Here is a 22,407-nt window from a genome sequence, read left to right as displayed (position 1 = left end):
CAAGTTTCAAGCAGACGAAAAGGTGAGCATGAATTAATGCATTGGGATGGTGAATAATGCTGATGCTGTGATATATCTTAGCTTGCGATTACTGCGTTGCGAGAAAAGCGAAATGCGACGCCCGCAAACCAACGTGCTCCAATTGTACGCTTTATGCCGTGACTTGCAAGACAACTGTGACGAGTAAACGCAAAACGAGACCGCGTGAATCAGAAACTCAGTAAGGATATTGAATCCTGTTGGTATCTTATCATCCTAATTGTTCAAGACCTGATCGTATAGCTGTGCTGGAAGAGCGCTTAGCCACCATCGAGTCTTTACTCACTGTACTCGCTGGCAATGCAGTCGCCCAACCTCAACACGATACCAGCATAAACAATGTCGCACTTTCCAATTCATTTGACAGTTGGGGAATCTCGCCTAGCCGGACACCTCATGATAACGCAGGCTGTCTTTCCGCGTCCCATGCAATCTCCATTTCGCCTACGATGACACCCCCAACGTCAAACCAACTGGAACTCGCACCTCTATCAGAAGTCCTCCCTCTGGTAGACAATTACTTCCGGAACTACAATTCAATTATCCCACTCTTCGAAGAGACAGTTTTTATGCGTATCCTCCTGGACTTCTTTGCTCAGACAACGAAACGGTCTATCGTCTCATGGGCTGCGATAAATGTTGTCCTGGCTATCAACTATCGCGTCCTTGAAGGTCGAAGTTCCAATGATGCAGCACTTAACAGGTGCCTTCAGAATGTCCGATCTGTCATGTCCGAGTTGATGGTCCAGGGGAAAGATCTGATGGGGTTGCAGGTGCTTCTCGGCGTCGTGATACTGTTTCTTGGTTCTTCAGACTTTCAACTCGCTATCGTCTTGACCGGTAGTGTAGTGAAGCTTGCCCAAAGTCTCCGCCTGAATTCAAAAGAGGCTCTAGAAGGATTGACAAATGCCGAGAAAGATCATAGAACACATCTATTCTGGTTATCATATATATATGATAGGGTAAGTATATCTTTGCGACCTCCTTGTACTGAAGTCTACTAATTATCCCCAGCAAATCTCACAGCGATCTCAATGTCCATATTCACATCTTGATCCCGATACAGATATGGACCTCCCAGAATCCTACCTTGAGAACAACCTCGGAGTCATGACATCTTCTACCGACAGCGTCCGGTTCAACTACCTCCGTGCCAAAGCACAGTTCGCTTATATTCAAGGCAAAGTCTATGATCTGCTATACAGCCAGAAATCCACAACTCTTACACAAGATCAGAAGTACAACATGATACTCCGTATAGAAGAAATGTTAGCGGAATGGGTCCAAGAAATCCCTGTAGAACTGCACACCGCAGAGGGCATTCGTGAGAGGCTTTCCCCAGCAGCGACAGATTTGATGATGAATCTTTGGTTTCATCATGCTGAGTGTCGGATCAAGATACACTCGATATTCACGTTTGAGGACGCATGGGTCAACAGAGTGAGACTGTATCTATCTCCGGCGGTTATCGACATGAGTAATGATATTGATGCGGAGGTGAGAAGAGGCGACATTCCCCCCTTGCCGTCTGGATGGGATGAATGCGTTGGGTATGGCCGAGTGTGTTTGGAGTTGCTTTTGAAGAAAAGACCAACTGAATACATCCTGTGGTAAGTTTATCCAGCCCCCATCAAAATCTATGCTCACAATAATATGACAGGCTCCACAACTGTGGCTCGTTTTCATGTCTGATTCTCCTCATCGTCAACCTGATCGAACATCCAGACCATGCCTTCACCACAAATGATCGTCAGCTTCTCGACAACTGCTTCATGGTGTTTCAAGAGATGAGTCGTCATTTGCCGAATGAACCGTACGGTGCTATGCTTGCCATGGCCCGCGAGCTGGATGGCAAGGCAATTGAGCAGGTCAATCGCAAGAGAATATTCAAGGAGGGGCTTTGTCAAGTTGATGACTTTATGATGAGCCCTTCCACTGCGTGGGAAATTTTGGACAACGTCGACTTTCAATAAGCCATTTATGTTTGCGACGTGGGACTGGGACGTTCTGCCATTCTCCCTGATGATACTCGACCTTTTATTTAATATTTCATGTGAAACATCTACGGTATAGCACTAGCCGTTCCTCTGATAGCCCTCTTGTTTTCCTCAGTCAACTCAATACCAAAATACTTCTTCAACGCCTCCAACCGCTCATCCTCGGTCTCAAAAGTCTTTTCCATCTTGACAACACCCGCCTTTCTATACTTCATAACATTCCCATCAATGAACACGCTTCCATCGATATTACCGCCGACATTCTTCAAATCTCTCGTCTCCATTTCCGAAAAGTCTTCCTTTTCAGAAACAACCTGCACGGCGATGACTTTGAAAGTGAAGAAACTAGAAGGGCTTTTCGAAGGCGCCATGTTCATGACGCGGATATCATCGGGGACGACTTCGTGATCTATGAAACACCACTGAGGAATCCATTCGCCACTTTCATTTGAGCGAAATTCGTAAATCCACACTTTTTGTTTGGTCAGGTACTCTGGAATCGTGTCGTGTCGGAGCCTCATCTGGCCCGAGTCTGTCCTCTGGAAAACCTTCCCATCTAGGATTTCCATAGGGATAGTTGGCGTACGGCCTCCAAATCCAACATCGACAGCATACGACTTGTCTCCGATGGCGACGACGTTGAGACAATGCGTTATACCGCCGTACTTCTTCGCATCAGGACTAAAGACCCTTGCAGCAACCATATACACCTCGAACCCCAATGATACGAGAACCGCGTGGAAGAAACTGTTGTTTTCCATGCAGTACCCTCCCCGTCTCTCGGTGACGATCTTGGTGAAGAGATGATCTGCGTTGACATCAACTGTACGATGCCATGAGTAGTGCAACGTGAGATTCTCAAAGGGAACAGTGAGGAGTTGTCGTTTCGTCAGGGAGAACAGGAAATCGATTTGAGCTTCAGTTGAAAGATTGCCAATTGTGAATTTTCGATCCGAATCTTGAAAGTTGATGCGGTTGTAGTAAGTCTCGAGCTGAGACTCGCTGTACTTGATTCTTTCCATCATGATTACAGCCCTTGGATGTTCATCTGAGTCCTAAGTTATTTGCTATATTTATAGTGGTCTACTTAGTGTTATATAGTACGATATTTAAACGAGTAATGATGCATTGACTTGACAACTTCAAACTTGATTTAGTGATCGGGTATGGACCGCGGCCCGCCCAGCAGTGGAGAGGATGACAAATCAAGATTGTTCATCTTGACTATGTCGGCAATGGGTTCGGAAAAGGGCAAACAGACACTGGCACTTAAGAAGGCAGTCAAGTCTAGATATCCTATTAGTCTAGAAGAGGTGATATACTCATGGTTGAAGTTGATAGACGTCCAACGGTTTTGAGTTGTTCTTACTCATCGCTACTTGCTTGGTTTGTTAGATAGTACATGCTTACATACCTACCTATAGAAAGACCTGTATAATTAGTAAGACAGAGAGTAGCAAAGGTTCCCCAAAGGATGAGAGATTCTATAGATCTTTGTTTAATATGTGTAAATGAAAGTAACAGGGGGCTCTAATCAGGAGTTCCCAGGAGTTGCGGAACTCCGGTCCGGCCCGGAACTCCGAGGACTCCGCTGTAGGACATCACCTCTTGAAACAGCAGTACTACTGGGATATCGTATAAGAAAAAATATGGTATATATAAGGAAGAATGAACTTTGAATACGGGAAAAAAGATTCGATATTTTGTACAATTCTTAGATATCAATCACAAACATCATCTCTCACAAGAAAACACTTCCACCCAGGACCACCAACCATCACAATGCCACCTTCAGAAACAGGAACAGTTATAATAACAGGCGCAAATGGTTCTTGCGCTTTATCATTCGTCTCTCATCTCATAACCCACTACCCACACCTCACTCTTCTCGCAACAGTCCGCGACGCGTCCCCCAGCGATCCCAACACAGCACGCCTCAACGAGATAATCTCAACATCATCTCGAGCCTCCATCGAACCACTAGATCTGTCCTCCCTATCAAAAGTCCGCACTTTCGTAGAGAAAACAGCAAAGCGTGTGGAAAGGGGTGAAATACCAGCTATAAAAGCCATTGTCTGCAATGCCTTCACAATGTCCCTCAAAGAACAAGTGTACACGGAGGACGGGTTTGAGAGGACGTTTCAGGTGAATCATCTGAGTCATTACCTCCTTGTTCTCAAACTTGTTGGTTCAATGTCTCAAGATGGCAGGATCGTCATGCTTGGTTCGAACACGCATTATACGGATCGGCCGCATCCGCTGTTCAGTATGCGGGTTGGTATTCCTGAGGATGTGGAAACGCTTGTGAAGCCAAAGAAGGACACGGTCGGGAAAGACTATGACCATGGCTTTCATAGGTACGGGATGAGTAAGTTGGCGAATATCATGTTTATGCATGACCTCAACGCAAAGCTTGCAAAGGTACTATCACCCCATACGACTGTATATCAAGTGCTAACTCGGATAACCAGAATCCCAAGCTGTCTGGAATTACAGCAACAGCAATGGACCCGGGTGGTATGGTCGACTCCCGCGCACACAAGATTCAGAAACCCATCATCCGCTTCGCATTCAGCTTGATTGTTCTCTTACTACCCATCACGAAATACTTCACCGATGAGTTACGATCTTCCGCGCAATCAGGACGAGAACTAGTCGAGTTGGCTGTCGGAGACGAGTATCAGGGAGAAAAGGGATATTTTATGGGCGCGAGACGGGAGAAAGAGGATGCGATCTGCATGGATGCTGAAAAGAGAGACATCTTGTGGAAAGCTTGTTGGGACTGGGCTGGTATAAAGAAGGAAGAGACTGCTTTGGAGTAGTAATCATCGAACTGTGTTAGAGGCGAGCAAGGAGCTTCATGGCAATGAGTTAGAAAAATGATGCCTGTACATCCGATGTGTCTGTATTTCTTTTCTTATTCTCAGATGGACAAACACTGAACACCCTTCTTGATGTTAAAGCCGCATCGGCGGTCACAAGATAACAAGAACTTAAGTTGCTCGATATCCATGTTCAAATCTACAATAGTCAATAACGCCAGACCAACGAACCATCCACGATCCGATGTAACTATGCTGAAGCCACCATTCTATAATACCTATCGGGTGGGTAAACCAAATCCATGCCTCATACGAAGCCTGGAAGGCCGCGCAAGACTTTAATACAACTAGGGAATGTCAGACAGGCAATGTTCTTGGCCACAAAATTAACTTACCCAGTTCAGGAGCCACATCACTCCCAGAATGGCACCGACACGCACGTGGAGTCCAGCGCTAACGGTTTTACAAAAGTCTTTGGCACGATCCAAGTGCACATTGTTAAGCATGGGCATGCTCTCCCACACTGGCTCAACAATCTTAAGTTGATTCTCATCATCATCTTCTTCAATATCCTGGAAAGTCGGCTTTGGCTTGGACTCGCCCATAATGAGTTTCACAATCTGGCCTGATGCTTCGGCAACCAAGTGACTGATCCAAAGGAAGACGGGCACGATAACCGCCAGAGCTCTCCAACGGTCGTTGATTAGGCTGCCATCTCCCTTGAAGATATCCAACAGGAGAACACCCCTCGTATCTCCAGCAAGGAAGACATGGAACTGCAGGATAAAGGTCTCAAGGGAGCACTTTCCAAGCCAGGCTGCGGCTGTAGAGTAGCGGTTACGGAAGGGGGTAATGGCGTTTCGAAGGCCGATGAAGCCGAGGACAGGAAAGATGGAAATAACAGGATGCAATAAGACGTAGATGGCCTTGGTTTCCATGGAGCTGCAGAAGTACCCAAAGCCAAAAACAGCAATCAGGGATGGGATGGCGGCAAACTTGTAGTTGGTATACCAAAATGCATCACGCTCGACTCGCTGGTGCACAACACCAGCAAGCATTCCAACAAAAACAATGGCTCCATCGAGGGTGACTCTGAACTCCCACTCGTTGAGGTCCCACTTGATGCGGAAGACAAGCTCAAGAATGGCAAACAGCCATTTCATGAGAGGGGTGACGTTGAGCACCAGTGTGAAAAAGATAAAGGATGCCAAGATCTTGATACCCACAACTTTGAAGCTATCATTGAAGCTGGAACAGACAGCCATGGTGGCATAGACAACCAAGAACCAGAAGCTGACTAGAGGTGCGAAGTAGTAGAACATGTAATCGGTTCCCATGACATATGGGAGTGCGCAGCTGAGTATGTTCAGACGGAGTAAAACGCTTGCGATGCGACGGAATGAAAAGTCCTTCTTGGACAGGAAGTAGATGGTATGACCGTAGCCAGTCTGGAAGAGGTACGCAGCAACAAGCAATCGAATGAAGATATAAATGGGGAGACTGGTAGAAGCCCCGGTCCAATGGTAAACAAGAATAGCAGCCTGCATCCATCCTTTCCATTCTTCAGTCTGGTCGCGTGCTAGAATACCTGCGTCTTGAACCACAGGCGTCACGGGTGCAGGCGTTGGTTCCGACTCGGGCTCAGTCGCGACTATGGCAGGAGGCGGTCGAGGCGCGCGGAACTGGACCTTGCGAATGGTGAGTCCGCCAAAAATGGCGCAGATGCCACTGAGAAGGTAGAATTCATTCGAGACGAATTCCTTCATGCCCTTGGAGAACAGATGGGTACGGTCGGCGGCATAGCAATAAATGAGAGCGACTGCGAAAATGCCAACCTTCATGTCAACGCCCTTGACGGTCAGCGACGAGACAAAGGTAAATCCCTCGAAGAAAACGCAGGCAATGGAGTACATGGCGATGATGGCAAGGATTACAATCTGTACCCATGACCGACCACCGTAGTCAGTGCAGCATGTTCGAGTGTAGGGGTAGCCAGACCTTCGGTCCATTTTCGCGTTACATCGCAGGTTGAGCAGGATGTTTGCTTTGATCTCGGCGACGGAGTCAATAACATGAAAGCCGGTCCCGGTCTTGTCGACAATAGCCTCAGGTTGGTGATGGGACAGCTGTGGAAATGCACGTAACAGTCGAAGGTTGTGATCCTTCTCTTGCGAATAAGTGTAAGCATCGATGGCTTCGACCTCTCCACGGTGAACACCCTTGGGACCGGTTCGTGCAGCGGGCATCTGAGCATAGAATGGAGGCGCAACGGGAGCGATAAAAACTTCGTTGCCAATGCCCTCGATAGGATCCATCTGTGCTGTACCGAACGTGGGTAGGTCGCCAAGTTGGAGAATCTGCGTGATGTTGTCCAAGGCCTTTTCGAATTGCACCTCGGACTCATTGGCGTAATAGTTGCCAGCATACCAGGCTCCGGCACCAAGCATGATGAGGCCAGGCTGCCCAGACTCCTTCTCTTCACTGGAGGGGTCATGCTTGTTGTCGCTCATCAACTCGAGCTGGGGTCTCAGAGGATACTTTTTGTGCCTAACAGTATTCCAGTATGGGTTCCAGATATGGATCAATCGGACACCTGCAAAGGTGGTGTTGTAACTTCTGTGAGGGCTAAGTTCATGACGCCCCTTGTTTGCTGCTTTGCGATTTAACTACAGCAATCGGTCAGTGACAGGATGTCAAGCACAGCGACACACAATAAACGTACCAGTCGGGCCATCCCCCAGAAGATCTGCCTTGTTGTAGAGTCTCCCGAAAAGACAGCATGACGATCACCCATGCATTCTTTAATCTCTGCCGCGTTGTAGTGGTGGAGCATACACCCATCGGGCTGCCAATTGCTGAACGGCTTCCTCGCACCCGTCACGTCTGGTGTATGAAGCCAGCTTCCATTTCGTTTGCTCTCTCCCAGGAGAGCCCTGCAGCGATATGGATCATCGGATGGATAGACTTGGTGAACGGTGATGGCAAAAAATAGTAAAACGCAAAAGGCGATAGGTAGGATGCGGCCGACGAGGGCCATGAAGGACGGTTCCGCCATGATAAAAGATTTGATGATGCTCTTCTGAGAGAGCGAATTCGCAGCCAAGACGGGAAGTCGACGAAACTTTTGAATGATTGGAGAAGTCCAGAAACGAAAGGTGCGTTTTGCTTTGGACAGGTTCGCCGAGGCCTGAGAAGGGTGAATAAGGTGGCGCATAGGGGGTCGTGTCCCTTGCTTGAAGGTCTGAGACCGTTGGGGCATCTTGGTATGAAGATAGGACATCTGGTATGGACTCGGACTGTCTACGCCCTAGACACGCCTAAAACACGGTCAAAGGAGAGTTGAAGCTATGCATAATATGGAGGGCTCGTAGGTTGTCGAATGAGAAGCTCGTAGTGAGTTATCTGTGGAGGGGCGGAACAAGAAGAAGCAATGAAACAGGTGCAAAATGTCTGGGTCAATTAAAGGGAGCCGACAGGATGGCATGCACCAAGACGTGGAGCGAAAAACAAAAAGACCAGAGAGGGTTGACATGTTATACCGGTGTCTCCTTCCACAGGCCGAGAAAGGCGACGGACGGGGGCGGAAGGAACGATGCAGTCGAGTCGCACCTGACTTGAAGCTTAACGTGATACTGCTATTCAGAGCTAACTATTCAACACCCAATTCGTCCAAGGAAGCAAACATTTGAGGGAAAGCATTAGCCCGTTCTTGGTGACAATAAAAAGTCGACTGGTTACTATAAACCATTGCACAAAGAAATTGGCATAGGCGGTTGGCTGGTGGCTAAATGAGACAAGGCAAGGGAGAGCGATGAAGGAGTATCAGCCCCAGGCCATCCCTCCTCTTCCCTTCTCTTCCCTTCTCTACCCATGCCATGCCTTGCATTGCGTTCCAAGATAAATAAAAACGAGCTTTTACGGTTGTCATTAGCCGTTGTCTTGGCCAAGATGGCTAAAACTCATTTCTGGATAGACTTTATCGTTTGCAATAACGTTAAAAAAAACGACGACCCTTGATGTAGATAACCTCCAACTGCCCCGCTACTAAAAAGGGCGAGAACAGGGTATCGATAGGGAGAATACCCTCAGATATCACAGATCAGAATTAAAAGCTACTGCTGTGAGGAGCTAAGATGAACTGGCCTGTTCATTTATTTGGTGTTGCCAATTTTGGTCTTGGCCGGTCCCTTGTAGGGGCTTGGCTTTTCTTTGTCTCTGTCATGGAGGTCTACCCTTGCGAGAAGCGCCACAACTAATGAATAACCAAACAAGTACTCAAGTACTGTAAACAAATAATTCTGTCAAAAATGCAAGAATGTCACTGCCACTGTCACTGTCACTATTTTATGATCTGTCCGTCGTACCACAAAAAGAACGCGCGTCGCACCGATCTATCTGTCACTCGCTCTGTGTGTTTGTCTCGCCGTGGAACATCGATTGTGCCCTGTTACACGCGACCGTCATGATTCAACTGCCGGAGGATAAAAGCTTGACTCTCTTGGGGGCTTTCTGATTAGTTTCTTCAAAAGTCAGGGGTAATTGTACGGAAATCATAACCGATCCTCAGAAGAAGCAAAATGTCCATGTGCCTGATTGACCGGTCCGGAGGGCAAAGACCATGCTCCGCATCGGCCTCGGCTTCCGACCGGGTTGCATAAAGCAGGCACAAGAGTCAATCGAGTCGAGTCGAGTCAATTTGCATACAGCATTAACTATCGCCATCATGTCATTTTGGATTGATACAGAAGACTGGCACACAGGTAAACTCGCTCACTCACTCACTTAGTAACATCAATTGACTTCTCAAGCCGGCGAACCATTCCGCATCGTCCAAACCCTCCCCAACGACCATCTTCCAGCCGCTGCAACAGTCAAGGAATGTCGCCTCAATATAATCAACACTCCCAATCACCCTCTTGACCAGCTCCGTCAATCGTTATGCCATGAGCCGCGCGGTCACCCAGACATGTATGGCGGCTTTATTACGCCGCCCGATGACGCTGGCGCTCACTTTGGAGTCCTGTTCTGGCACAAAGATGGCTTTTCTACTGCGTGCGGGCATGGAACCATAGCACTAGGGTACTGGGCTGTCGCTAAGAAATTGGTTGAAGTGCCGGAAAATGGGAACGTTGATGTTGTAATCGATGTCCCGTCCGGTCGGGTAGTGGCTAAGATGACTATCGTGAACGGAAGACCAGTTTATGGCGACTTTATCAACGTCAAAAGCTATCAGATCGCCAAGGACCTTTCCGTTACAGTTCCTTCAAGGAATATCGATGTGCAGGTCAACTTGGCTTTTGGAGGGGCTGTTTACGCTCACATAAACGCTGCTCAATTGGGCCTGTCTGTGTCACCGAGCCAGCACATTGACTTCATCAAAATTGGGAGAGAGATCAAAGCAGCGCTTGGTACAAGAGCACACTACGGGGACTACGACTTGTACGGTGTGATGTTCTACATCGAAGAAGGATCTGGAGACTCTGGAGAGCTCCGACAAAGAAATGTTACCGTTTTTGCAGATGGCCAGATTGACCGCTCGCCCTGTGGTTCTGGCACAGCTTCAAGAATTGCGGTTCTTCTTGCAGAGGGGAGGCTGAGTGCCGGGAATGGCAAACTTTTGCACCGGTCTATAATTGATACGCTGTTCGAAGCAGATATCGTCTCCGAAGAAGCGAGTCCTGTGGAATTCCCCGCTTGTATACCGCGTGTTAGAGGGACAGCTAATCTGGTTGGGCGGATGAGCTTCTTCATCGACCCTGATGATACCGTGTTCCCTGGTTTCCTGTTGCGGTAAAGTTGAGAGTAATAAATCATTGTTCATTAATATGGTGGTGATATAATCATCGCGGTGATGTGTCGCCACATACAACCTTTGGCCACTTCTATCTACGCCAAGTTCAAGTTCTGAGTGAACGGAGATACAAAATAACTCCAATCAGTAACATCCCCCATACCCACAGAAGGAGACTCGCTCTGAGTATGCAAGTCCCTCATCCTCCAGACCTTGAGAATGACAGCCTTTGTCCGCTCAATATTCGCTAACGACGAATCGACCATGGCATCCAGAACCTCCAAAACCATCTGTCTTCCAGATAGATATGTTCCCAGAATTTCATGGAAGAATGTCTCGTCATCTCGTAGCGGATCCAGCTGCACGGCCGCAACGAATAACGGAAACGATAGTCCTGCTGCGCTGCCACGTTGTATGAGGCTGTGGATAGACTGTAAGACCTCCGTGACAAGGCGCGCGACTTGTGGCGTTGAGGGATCTCCGTCCCTGAGAAGACAGTGGAAATAAAGTTGCACTGAAGTCTTTTTCAGATCGACGCTTCGTCGGACATTTTCGTCCATGGTCTCGGCAGCAGTAATGTTGGAGCTGACCGACGCAAGTTCCTTTTCGAGATCCTCAACTTGAAGATGATATTCCTTCTGGCTACTCTGATCTTTGTTCCTTGTTCGAGCAAGGTCGGTAATCTTAAAGATGACAGAAGCCATCGCTGGACTGCATCCCATCCAGGCGTCAATATCTTCTCTGTGGTCAGGTCTTTGCCAATACTCCAACCCGAAAATGGGAGGGTTTCCGCAAGCAGTTCGGCTGATGACATCCTGGAAGGCAAAATACCGCTCCGCGAAGACGGCAAGACTTCCAAACCCGGTGTTATCACTGGAAGGAAGCGCAAGCTGCCGTCGTTTTCTCATAAAGTTCTGACTCGCTCGGAGGTGAAACACCCAGCGGTAGTCCCCGTTGTCAATGATTTCGTACAGACAGAGGAACATCATGATTGCCGGGACTTGTGGATCAAGGATGATGTCTGCAGTGACATCAGGAGATCGAACCTTTTTAAGAAGGCCAGTAAGCGCGTTGCCTTTCATCCTCATAGCTGATCGTTCCCATGACGGATCTTTGATACTTCTGTGACGAGCAGCAAATGCCAGAACGGATTGGACGAGAAGGTCTTGACCAGAATTTGTGAACAGAGGAGCAACCAAACTCGCAAACGGAGAGGAAAGTTGTGAAGATGGTGTTGTGAGAGGACACAGTCGGAGGAGATAGTATTCAAAAAGGTTTCGTTGATGTGTGTTTAGGGTAGGAAAAGAAGATATGGATGGTTTTAGACTCGGCGAAGCTGATGGAGATCGATGAGTAAGAGCAGTTGATCCACCACATGCAGCCTCCTCCCTAAGCTGCATAGCCTCTCTAACAAGACTCTTTTCCAGATTTGGGTTTCCCGTAAAGTCGCTATGATAAGTATTGATAAAGTGCCTCGGTTCAATTGAAGGCAGAACCAAAAGCGTAGGCGAGTGAGCAACAGGGTTTCGCTGTCTTGGTCTATCCTCTTTTGCCCAAACACCCTCTCTGCCGAACGACGCACCACGCGCTGCAAACTCGGACTCCCATTTTAATTGAATGGAATTATTGCACTCCACACCCCTTGTGATGCAATTTCGACATGCTGGCTTCGCTTCGTCGCATTTCACCTTACGGGTACGGCATGTCTGGCATCCTGAACGCGTACGACGCTGTACAGGCTTAGGGTTACCAGGGGGTCTTCGCCTGGGCATTATAGAGGTAGTGAGACTGGGATTTAAGACTGATACGATTGGACTGCTAGGGTATCTCGAAGAGTGCTGGCAAGCATAAGGAAGGTAAAGGCGAGTATGAATGTTGGTTGAAGTGTGAAAATAAAAGCGGGGGATGAGCCCATCAAATTTTGACTAGACGAGGTTATTCCCGCCAGAGGCAATTTGAGAAATAAGGGACGAAATTAATAGGTCATCCTGTACCAGACCTTTTACGCTGCATATTTCTGTACCCCAAAACTTAAAGGCTAACCTTTCTTCTATTCCCGGCCCCTTTGGCCTCCCAGGTCGTGCTCTATTTGGGTTAGATATATGTCAAGCCAGCCAATCGGAATTAAAGAACTCTACGTTGGTGCAACGTCTGTATCGGCTGGACCTTCTTGCAAGTACATCAGTGTTTGGCACGTGGTATTTGATGATATATTGCGATTTCTGGAGTCTAATATTGACTTGCCATGTGATAAACCTTGCAGTCTTTGAACTAACAACTGTTTATCCTGCTATTCCATTTCCAGTCTACTTAGCTTTGGCCATGATATCAACAAGATCGCAACTGTACTCAGTAAATTATTCTGATAACCAAATCCACTAGGACCAATAACTAGTATTATAGACATCCCCGATAACGAAATAGACAAGAAAAACGTAATCCGGCAATCTCTTACCTACACTCAAGCCCAAGGCTGGCTGCATGATCCAGTCTTTAAAACGTATTGTTACGACACACGCTATGCCATCTCTACTTCTAATGGATGAGAATGGGAATGCATTCTATACTGATTTCAAATCATCACATATTTATCTTTGTCTACTAGAAGGAGATCGTGGTAAAATGACAAGTGACTAAATATAATACTCTATCACGGTCTTCGGTGACCGAGATGTGCTTCACAGTCTCGGCGACATATCCGAAGTTGCGGGGTTCTTAGCCGAGTCTTGAGTCACAGCTTATAAATGATACCAAGCATATCATCACCACAGTATTCGCCGACCACTTAAACCAAACAACCAAGGCACATTGATTGTATACCGAGATGGCATCTCCTAAAATTGGCTGGATCGGTACGCTCACCCATCGTAATGATAGATAGTCACAACTAATTGCGTATCACAGGCCTTGGCTCAATGGGTCTCCCCATGGCGACAAACCTTCAGAAACATCTGAGTTCAACAGGGGCTCCAAATCTGCTTTATTTCAATCGCACCATCTCTCGTGGTGATTCTCTGAAAGGTATTGGTGCTCAGCCCGCATCATCAGCTAGAGACCTTGTCGATAACTCGGATATTATCTTCATGTCTTTAAGCGACGACTCTGCCCTCGACTCAACTCTAAATGCTGTTCTTGACTCAGAAGCCTCAGGAAAGCTCGCTGGTAAACTCATAGTTGACACATCAACTGTTCATCCAGACTCTTCCGCAAAGGCAGAGACCAGGATCCAAGAGAAAGGGGGCCAGTTCATCGCTTCGCCAGTCTTCGGAGCAAGTCCTGTTGCTGCACAGGGAAAGCTCTTGTGGATCATTGCTGGGCCAAGTGGTGCTGTTGATAAAATCACTCCATATGTTGAAGGGGTTATGGGAAGAGCTGTTATCAGGGTCGGTGAGGATATCAGAGCGTCTGGTAAGATGAAGACGGCAGGGTAAGTGACAACTTCTCTTACAATAATCTCATCTAACAACTGGAGTAGAAACTTCATAACGGCTGGCTTCATGGAAATCATCGCCGAAGCACACGTCCTAGCCGAAAAGTCCGGCCTGGGCAGTGGGAACCTGGAAGCATTGATCGAGCAACAATATGGACCTCTGCCATTCTCAATGTCTCAACGTTTGACAACCGGAGCATACATGCCAGCGAGAGGTGATAGGCCTTGGTCTGATCTAAACTTAGCAATCAAAGACGTGGGTCATGGAATTGCCCTTGCAGAACAGTCTGGAACGAAATTGGAAGTGGCAGAAGTTGCTATCAAGCATTTGAAGGATGCAAAGGCGTTCTCCGATTCTGAACAACGACCGCTTGATTCATCTTCCATGTACGGAATACTACGAAAAGAGGCTGGACTGCCTTTTGAAACAGAATTGGTCAAAGATCGGGATGCAAAGGACGAGAAATAATCTTTGACTGTATCGGTCGGTATATAGTATCCATAAATTAACTTCAGTATCCAGTGGCTAATCGTACGGCATTTTATGCCGAGTCATTAAATCGTTTATATCAACACGGGTATCGCATGGTTGTGAACTCAAAGGGCGGCTTTGCCTCTGGACTCGAATGGCATAAGTAACACGAGGAGTCCGGCGGCTATAAAAAGAGCACCGCTCGTATATACAGGAGCGGATGTCTCCAGGTTTGCAAAGATCGCAATAATAGGCTATCCATATTAGTAAAAGTGGACAGTGAAAAATTTGAAATACTTACAGCCATGATGCCAAAGATTCGATTGCAAGACGCACACAAGGCATTGCCTGTTCCACGATGAGGTGTAGGAAACAACTCTGGCGTGAAAGAGTAGAGAACAGCGTACATGATGTTGCTAAAAAAGTTGAAAGCGCACTGCCAACCGAGTAAAGCGCCACTGGTCGTGGCAGTTGTTGAACAGTAGAGGAAGACACCAGTGAGAACAGTGCTAGCTGACAGTGTTCCCTTTCGTCCCAGTTTAGGTAGTTCAACAAGCCATCCTCCTAGCAAAGCACCTGGCACACCGAGAACAGCAATGATTAGACTGTTTCGGTAGGTGATATATGTGCTTCCATCCCCAAAGTCAGCTCCCTTGGTTGCTTGGATGTACGGGATGAAGGCGTTGTAGAGAGGATATCCAAGACCAATAAGAGCCCATACGGACATAATGAGTCCGGTACTGAGACCGAGTTTCCTTGTTGCGAAGAGAGCTTTGATATGAGACATGTCGACCTTTTCGAGATATCGCTTCAATGCTGCGCTTGCATCCGTCTGAGCGACGTATCCCTCTGGTTCACAAGCTTTGAGATCCTCAAGAGTGAGCGTAGACGTTTTTCCGTTCTTTTTTGCAATTGTGTGCATAACTTTGACTGCCTCTTCGTCTCTCCCCTTGCTCATGAGGTACTTTGGTGACTCGTAAATCTTGAATAGTAAAAAGCGGGCAAGAAACATGAGGAGGGTCAGGCCACCAATTGTGATTGTAAAGTAGCGCCATCCCATGTTGTCCTTGCGTCGACATACGGTGTCTTGCTGGCATGTATAGTTTCCCAAAAGGGGCCACGCGATCAGAGTGCCGATTACCTGAGCGATAGCCCAGTCGATCGAAAGAATGGTGAGAAGATATTGATGCGAAGCAGGTAGAAACTCGAGGAAGATGGCCGAGTCCACAGGTAAGTTACCTCCAACGCCGAAAGACCAGAGGGCGTCAAAGATGGCGATGGCAGCAAAGTTGGGGGCGCTGGCTGATATCAAGCCCCAAACAGCCGTTAAACCTAGAGTGATGTTGAAAGCCCATTTGCGGCCAAAAACATCACAGCCGAAGCCCCAAAACATGGCACCAGCCAACAGACCAATGTTCTGCGCAAGGGGAAGAAATGGCGGGTTGCTTACGCCAAACTCATTCGCCACGGGCGTCAAGATGAGAGAGGTAACGATCGGCCAGAGATTATCGCTCGCCCAACCAAATCCTATCACAATGAACAATTCCCATTGATATCTTCCCATTCCTATCTCACTCACAGCACGGTTGAGGATGCGTGCTTTGGCCTCGTAGACGGGATCGAGTGCGCCTTTAGGGATGATCGCCTCATCTTCTGCTGCGTCCACAAGACTGTTTCTCCTTGCATCGACATTGTGGTCAATTGCGCCATAGGCCTTTCTGGCTTTGGATTCCTTGTCTGGAGTGGTAGTCATGCTCGTCCTGGACCACTTGTCGTATGGTGATGAGTTTGAGATTAAGAGACCGTGTGTCTCGGAACTCGAAGCGTCCTGCATGGGGGCGGACAGAACCCTTTATGTACACGAAAAAAAAAAAGGAAAAGGGACTGATTCGTCAGTGGCTTGATTGTGTATGATAGTGAGACGATGTTGTGAGAGAGTAACAGGGCAACTGTAGGATCTGTTCAACTCCCCGCGTTGCAAAGGTTGGTAGGGTCGATGGCACAATCCCACGCTTGGGCAGCATTGATTGGGTAGACTGTCTTACATGGATCCTAGTGATGATCCATCCCGCTTTATGGCGTCACTAGTTGTGTCATGGACCAGGGTTGGCAAGCAAAGATTTTGCTTTGAGGGACATACTTTTGCTCAGTAAAGAGCACAGCTTTATAGTTATGAGGAAACATATCAAGTGGGTATGTACAGAGGAATGTATCAATATGTGCGTAAATAAACAAGAGTGATGATACCCATATCCCAACTGTTGATCACTGGGTATTTCACCCACACCAACCCCGTCATCCGACTCCCCGCATCCGTTGGAAGCCACCACGAAAGTCCGGAAATTTAGTTTGTGGCACCTTCTCTACAGGGAAATGATCGATAAAACATCAATCACATCACTTCTATCGAATGAGATGCAATCTGATCAAGTTGGCTTGTCTAGCCTCAAGGTTGGCCGCCGGAGCATGATACGAAATTAGTCAAACAGTTTATGCTACTTAGGCCAGATTTCTTAGGTTATTTATTTTTGTGTCCTAAAGCTTAGACGACAGTAGACTTGCCCTGCTGCTCCTGGGATCTGATATTGAGTGGCTCGAGGCCAAGTGACCCCCACGAAACAATCAGCAGACCGCACCGAATGCATCTTGCCCTGCTGCTGCAGTAAGCTGAAAGTGGAATGTGAAAAATGACTAAATTGATCCATGCCGGATGCAACCGAGTTGATGCCAGCTTGCCCACAAAAGCTCCATGAATCTCAAAAGGGGAGCTGGATTTCAACAACCAGCAACCGCGTAATTGGTTTAGTGGTAAAATTCTCCGTTGCCATCCGGGTTTCTTCAAGGAACTCGAGTAGCCTCGGGGAGCCCTGGGTTCGATTCCCAGATTACGCATTAACAAGCGCCTTGAAGCGCGCAGTATCTTTTGCAATTGATATCTCTTTTTCGCTCTGTTGTGATGATATTCTGTGGTGTTGAATCGCTGGAGTTTCAATCACGTGGCTCGGGCGGGAACGGCACGCTGAAGGCACGTGTAAAACCTTATTTTTTTTTGGCAACAGAGGAAGGAACAGGTCAAGAGGACATTGGAGCATGACAGACAAGATTTCTTCCAATGGGTATTTCAAGCATTCAATTCATTGTTTGCCCAAGGTCAACTATGCCAGGTTGCGGGGTTCAATAACAATACGCAAAGAATGAGTACAGGGTATTGTCCTGCATTTTGGGCGAGGGGCTTTACAAAAGAGAAAGCAAATCCACAGACTGGGTAACATTTTGTCAAGACAACACTACACATACAGTAATTTGAGAGTGTTGTAATTTCTAATGTTGACTTTTTTCCTTCGCTTTGCAGCTCACACATGCAGTACTTTTTTGGTGGTTGGTACAACTTGAATGGCAATTTTGCAAACATGCAGTGCAGTCTTGAGTGTCAGAAGGCCATATCCCTTTTTCCACACGAGATTCCAGCTCAGGCTCCACTGGTCTGGATCAACCACAAGAGCCAAGCACAATCAATATGAGATGTACAGGGCGCGCAAACGCAAAAGAAAGTGCACAAATATGCAAAAAATGATTCGCCTGTGTATCACAGGTGGCGGTCTCTCCCGCCGGGAATTGAACCCGGGTCTCAAGCGTGACAAGCTTGCATACTGACCACTATACTACGGAAGATGAGACGGCTGAAGCCGGCTGTAGCTGGTGATTTTTGATGGAGATCGAGCAGAGCAACGGGGTATATGTACCCGTGCTATTCTCAGTTACAGGTAAAAATCCTTCCACCTTCTTTATCAGTCACAAACAGGAATTTCAGACTTAGTTGATACAATCAGTAAATTTATTGCATTATTACACTTGTATTGATATCCAAGTCAATTATCACTCAGGCCTCGCCCCAGATCTCATCAGCAATCTCCCTGACTAACGCCAACTTCTTCTTTTCCTCGTCAAGGTTGAGGGGATATCCACTTTCATGCGTACTGAATCCACATTGGGGACTGACAGCGACCCTCTGCAGAGCCTCCTTTTGACTCTCACCACTACCCTTGGCGACCCAATCGGCCGCACTCAAAACTCTCTTCTTCATCTCCTCCTTATCCTCAAGCTGAGGCAACTTGGTGCTGATAACACCGACAACGACACTCTTGTTCTTGGGGAGGAATTCCAGAGGCTCAAAACCGCCAGAGCGCTCGGTGTCGTATTCCAGGTAAAAGGTGTTGACGTTCAAGTCACGGAACAGCTTCTCAGCAATGATGTCGTATTTGCCCTCGGCAAAGTGACGGCCGCCAATGAAGTTGCCACGGCAGAGATGGATACCAGTGTGCATGTCTGAGGGGATCTTGGACAGGCTGTCGTTGTAGAGCTTGATATAAGCGTCTAGGAGATCATCAACGGTGCCGATGTTGTCAGAGTCAGCAGCCCAGCCATCGCGGAACTTTTGACTGCAAAAGTCTGTTTTCGTTAGTGGTATGTTCAGTCATTGGCTAGGTCAACTTACAAGCCATTCCAGGGTCATCGAACTGAACGTTTCGCAGACCAGCCTTGTACAGCATATCAAGCTCGGCCTGATAAACCTTGGCAACGTCGGCAAAGTACTCTTCATCATTCTTGTACGCCTCAGGAGCATAAGCCTTGCCCTGCTTGTAACGCATGTGGAACCAAGCAGGAGTGATCATGGTGAGCTTGATGGAGCCCCATTGCTCCTTTGGCACAAACTTCTGCACAAGCTTCAACTCGTGCAAGTTGGAGACAGACTTGTCAGGGTTGTGGGAGAGCTTGCTTCCAGCAATGACAGAGTCGCCGGGCATGACCTGGCGATCCTTCTCGATCAGGCTCACCACGTCGGGATGGTACAGACGGAAAAGACTGGCCTCGGCATCTTGAAGCTGAGTGCTGCCCTCGAACTCATCCCACATGAGTCCCCAGAATCGAGTCCTGGTAAACTCGCCGCTAGTGACAGCCTTGAAGCCAAGTTCCTGCTGCATTTTGACAACGTCCTTGACAGCTTCATTCTCGACAGTTTCGAGACCTGCATTCTCTGGGGAGAGACCCTTTTCACGGATCTGCTCTCTCACATCGAGGAGAGCTTGGGGTCTAAGCAGAGAGCCCATGTGCTCGGCGCGGAAAGGCTGTAGAGGAGCCATATTGATGATATTTCTTTGGGTACGAGATGATATTCAAAGGAAGTCGTTGACGATGTTTGAGATATAAACACCCTTTTCAAGATGTCAGCACGAGTAATCTCGAATTGAGGGGCCCTTCTTTAAACAATGCGGGGCCATTCATTATATATCGTGGGGCGGGGTCCAGAAAGAGAGCAGATGGCCGATGCTAAGAGTAAGATGGTTAACCGTATCCATTGGCCTTTTTCCGTATTCCCGAAGGATTCTCATAAGAGTGAGATTATGAAGAGGGGTACCCGCCAAGATGGTAGGGCCAAGATCCCATGGAGAGCTCATTGTGCATGTATGATGCAATGTATTGCATATGCCGTTGCATTGCAGGATGATCGGTTGTGTCGGTACGAGGCTGAACGTTCAAGTGATCACTCTCTGATGAGGGGAAGGTTACGATATTGATGCTCCAGGTCCGATGGGCCGATGCCTTGCTGAAGGGGATTTTATTGCAAATATGACTGACCTTGCATTCAGAAATGCTACGTACGTGGCTGGGCTTGAGAGTAGATGGTGGCTTGTTTCAAGGAAAGCCTGCAACTGCGGGGAGAATCGACGCTTGCAGTGGCTCTCAGTGGCTAGTAAGAAACACAACGTAGTATTTGATAGTCTTTTATTCTATCAAGCTGCCTTCAATTGAGTTCATAGGGTTAATACGTCGTAGTCTGTGGCAAAGAATTCTTGTTACATATTTCGATGGTCTCCTCGCTTTTGCTTTCTTAACTTTGTTCTTTATTCAACTTGTTGCATATTTGCAACTTTGATCCAATTACGAAATGTTGAAATTGTTACAACAATAATAGAAAAATGAAAAACTACAACTTCTTCGAGGGCACCTCAACGGGTTGCGATACCATCATACGGATGCTCAACGAAGATGATAAAGAGCTCAAAGACGAAATGACCAAAAACTGGCGGAACCATAAATTAGAGGAGCTAAACTTTGTCGGAACACTTGTATGTTTTGAACACGTCCTTCTTATCTCTGGCTAAACAAACTTTCTTCTGAGGAAAGGGCGCTCTTCTCGCAAGCTGCCTCAGCTCCACGAGTTCGTGACCAGATGTTCTCCCCAACGGAAACTCCAAGCCATGGCTAGTACGTGGACTCTTGTACAGCGGCCTTGTTCTTGCCCTATTTTCGGTCGTCACTGCCGGCGTCCAGAGTATGAGACTGCATCGACTATCAGCACATCCTGACGGTCTTGAGAAGATACGACACAGTCTGGGCAGAAGACGACGATCCGACAATAAAGCTCTGCCCAGTTGGTTGCACGTTTACGCGTGGGAGTTTAGTCTTGCATTTCTGGTATTGGCTGTCTTGTGCATGGTTGTTGGCCTCACGATTTTGATATGGGCTGCTGCTGAGCATGGGCCTTGGAAGCCTGAAGCTGCTGAGTGGTGGGATGGAAACGCCAAGGCGAGTCACTCTTTCTGTACAACTGGCAGCTTTACTGATACATGGAACCTTCCAGATGGCGGTACTCTTCACATGCATTCTGGGGCTAGCAGTGGTGTTCCTAATCCTATCACAAGGCGCTCTGTCGAAAAGTAATTTCTTCAGGATATAGTGACTGACTGCTTTTGCCTCGTCAATATATCCACAACTCATCAATAGGTCGAGAACTCGTGTATACAGAAGTATGTTGATACGGAGATTGGGTTATTTTGAGTTTTATTTTACAAAGTTAATACTCGTTGACTCGGAAATTCGAGTAAATATTCTATTTTCTGGTGGCGACGCGTGAATTGCAAAACCTAATACTGAATTTTTACTGACGGAAGGCCAAGGGAGAGCATAAAAGCTGTGAGACCTGCCAAACGGCCACCAAGCTGCAACTGCTCCTTCCTTCAGCACAACCAAAAAAACTCCGACCAAAATACAAGCTGTCAGCAAACCTGCCCAGGTCTCTCTCCTTCAAACCACAACACATGTTGATTTAACAACAGGTTATTTATAGTTTACAATCTACCCATAAGCAAGTCAACTACGAATTTCCAACTATTCAAGTCAAAACAGGCAAGTATTGTGACTCCCAGCTTTGGTATTCTATACAGCTACTGACACCCTTCTCAGCAATGGATGAAGAATCATATCCTTTCTTCGCCTACGGCACCCTCAGAGCCTTGCCTTTGCTTGCCCATATTCTAACCGGGGATTCGAACAACACCCACATTGTCACTAGGATCATAGCACCATCCAGAGTTCACGGCTACTCGCGTTGGGCCATCCGAAACAACTGTTCTGCAGCCGCAGTCAAAGATTCACATGGCTCTATGGATGGACTGCTGCTATATCTGTCAAAGGACCAACGCGAAAGGCTGGAAAGCCTTCGAGGGCCATTATTTGACACAACGCATGTGATGGTGAGCCTCAACGTTGGTATGAACCTCGGTGCAGACATGTGGGTGTTTAGAGGTGCTGGCGAGATGCTCTCTAATAAGCCTTGGTCTTTTGACGACTTCTGCCACGACGTACTTCCACACTGTATCCCAATGGGACCTACGGATACAGAGCCCAGCCGCCGTAGAGCCTGAAAGCCCTGCGTATCGATATGACTAAGCGGCCTGAGTTTGGCCTGCTACAGTACTGGGCCTCAGGGTATCAGAAAAATTGGCCGCTGGAGGCATAAGAGACGAAATTAGTAGGGCAGCTTATGCTACTTAGACTATGCTCTTTAGGCTATT

The 22,407-nt window shown here is 47.5% G+C and overlaps 10 protein-coding genes across 10 annotated transcripts, besides 1 other annotated feature; 5 read left to right on the top strand and 5 right to left on the bottom strand.

Annotated features, from left to right (window-relative positions):
- Positions 1-488: 488 nt before the first annotated feature.
- Positions 489-2,012, top strand: FPSE_11042 (uncharacterized protein; the record flags this gene model as incomplete). The annotated part of the gene is made up of 3 exons (XM_009264159.1): positions 489-1,001; positions 1,054-1,649; positions 1,700-2,012. 3 exons carry the CDS (start codon positions 489-491, stop codon positions 2,010-2,012), a joined length of 1,422 nt encoding a protein of 473 aa, XP_009262434.1.
- Positions 2,013-2,101: 89 nt separating this feature from the next.
- On the bottom strand, positions 2,102-3,061 carry FPSE_11041 (uncharacterized protein; the record flags this gene model as incomplete). The annotated part of the gene is made up of 1 exon (XM_009264158.1): positions 2,102-3,061. The coding sequence occupies one exon, from the start codon at positions 3,059-3,061 to the stop codon at positions 2,102-2,104; it is 960 nt and encodes a 319-aa protein (XP_009262433.1).
- Positions 3,062-3,818: 757 nt separating this feature from the next.
- On the top strand, positions 3,819-4,858 carry FPSE_11040 (uncharacterized protein; the record flags this gene model as incomplete). The annotated part of the gene is made up of 2 exons (XM_009264157.1): positions 3,819-4,457; positions 4,508-4,858. The coding sequence occupies 2 exons, from the start codon at positions 3,819-3,821 to the stop codon at positions 4,856-4,858; spliced, it is 990 nt and encodes a 329-aa protein (XP_009262432.1).
- Positions 4,859-5,196: 338 nt separating this feature from the next.
- FPSE_11039 (uncharacterized protein) lies at positions 5,197-8,117 on the bottom strand (the record flags this gene model as incomplete). The annotated part of the gene is made up of 3 exons (XM_009264156.1): positions 5,197-5,205; positions 5,254-7,524; positions 7,581-8,117. 3 exons carry the CDS (start codon positions 8,115-8,117, stop codon positions 5,197-5,199), a joined length of 2,817 nt encoding a protein of 938 aa, XP_009262431.1.
- Positions 8,118-8,694: 577 nt separating this feature from the next.
- Positions 8,695-8,728: a microsatellite.
- Positions 8,729-9,824: 1,096 nt separating this feature from the next.
- FPSE_11038 (uncharacterized protein) lies at positions 9,825-10,652 on the top strand (the record flags this gene model as incomplete). Its single annotated transcript, XM_009264155.1, has 1 exon — positions 9,825-10,652. The coding sequence occupies one exon, from the start codon at positions 9,825-9,827 to the stop codon at positions 10,650-10,652; it is 828 nt and encodes a 275-aa protein (XP_009262430.1).
- Positions 10,653-10,744: 92 nt separating this feature from the next.
- On the bottom strand, positions 10,745-12,421 carry FPSE_11037 (uncharacterized protein; the record flags this gene model as incomplete). The annotated part of the gene is made up of 1 exon (XM_009264154.1): positions 10,745-12,421. One exon carries the CDS (start codon positions 12,419-12,421, stop codon positions 10,745-10,747), a length of 1,677 nt encoding a protein of 558 aa, XP_009262429.1.
- Positions 12,422-13,473: 1,052 nt separating this feature from the next.
- On the top strand, positions 13,474-14,548 carry FPSE_11036 (uncharacterized protein; the record flags this gene model as incomplete). Its single annotated transcript, XM_009264153.1, has 3 exons — positions 13,474-13,501; positions 13,554-14,076; positions 14,125-14,548. 3 exons carry the CDS (start codon positions 13,474-13,476, stop codon positions 14,546-14,548), a joined length of 975 nt encoding a protein of 324 aa, XP_009262428.1.
- Positions 14,549-14,676: 128 nt separating this feature from the next.
- FPSE_11035 (uncharacterized protein) lies at positions 14,677-16,385 on the bottom strand (the record flags this gene model as incomplete). The annotated part of the gene is made up of 2 exons (XM_009264152.1): positions 14,677-14,805; positions 14,853-16,385. 2 exons carry the CDS (start codon positions 16,383-16,385, stop codon positions 14,677-14,679), a joined length of 1,662 nt encoding a protein of 553 aa, XP_009262427.1.
- A 2,046-nt stretch (positions 16,386-18,431) lies between these two features.
- On the bottom strand, positions 18,432-19,692 carry FPSE_11034 (uncharacterized protein; the record flags this gene model as incomplete). The annotated part of the gene is made up of 2 exons (XM_009264151.1): positions 18,432-19,000; positions 19,047-19,692. 2 exons carry the CDS (start codon positions 19,690-19,692, stop codon positions 18,432-18,434), a joined length of 1,215 nt encoding a protein of 404 aa, XP_009262426.1.
- Positions 19,693-20,179: 487 nt separating this feature from the next.
- On the top strand, positions 20,180-22,257 carry FPSE_11033 (uncharacterized protein; the record flags this gene model as incomplete). The annotated part of the gene is made up of 5 exons (XM_009264150.1): positions 20,180-20,208; positions 20,526-20,679; positions 20,810-21,270; positions 21,338-21,360; positions 21,797-22,257. 5 exons carry the CDS (start codon positions 20,180-20,182, stop codon positions 22,255-22,257), a joined length of 1,128 nt encoding a protein of 375 aa, XP_009262425.1.
- Between the last annotated feature and the right edge of the window lie 150 nt (positions 22,258-22,407).

Source organism: Fusarium pseudograminearum, chromosome 4 (assembly GCF_000303195.2).
Source record: "Fusarium pseudograminearum CS3096 chromosome 4, whole genome shotgun sequence".
Classification (NCBI taxonomy): domain Eukaryota; kingdom Fungi; phylum Ascomycota; class Sordariomycetes; order Hypocreales; family Nectriaceae; genus Fusarium; species Fusarium pseudograminearum.
Note: the sequence above shows the minus strand (reverse complement) of the source record. Positions and strands in the feature narration are given on the sequence as shown.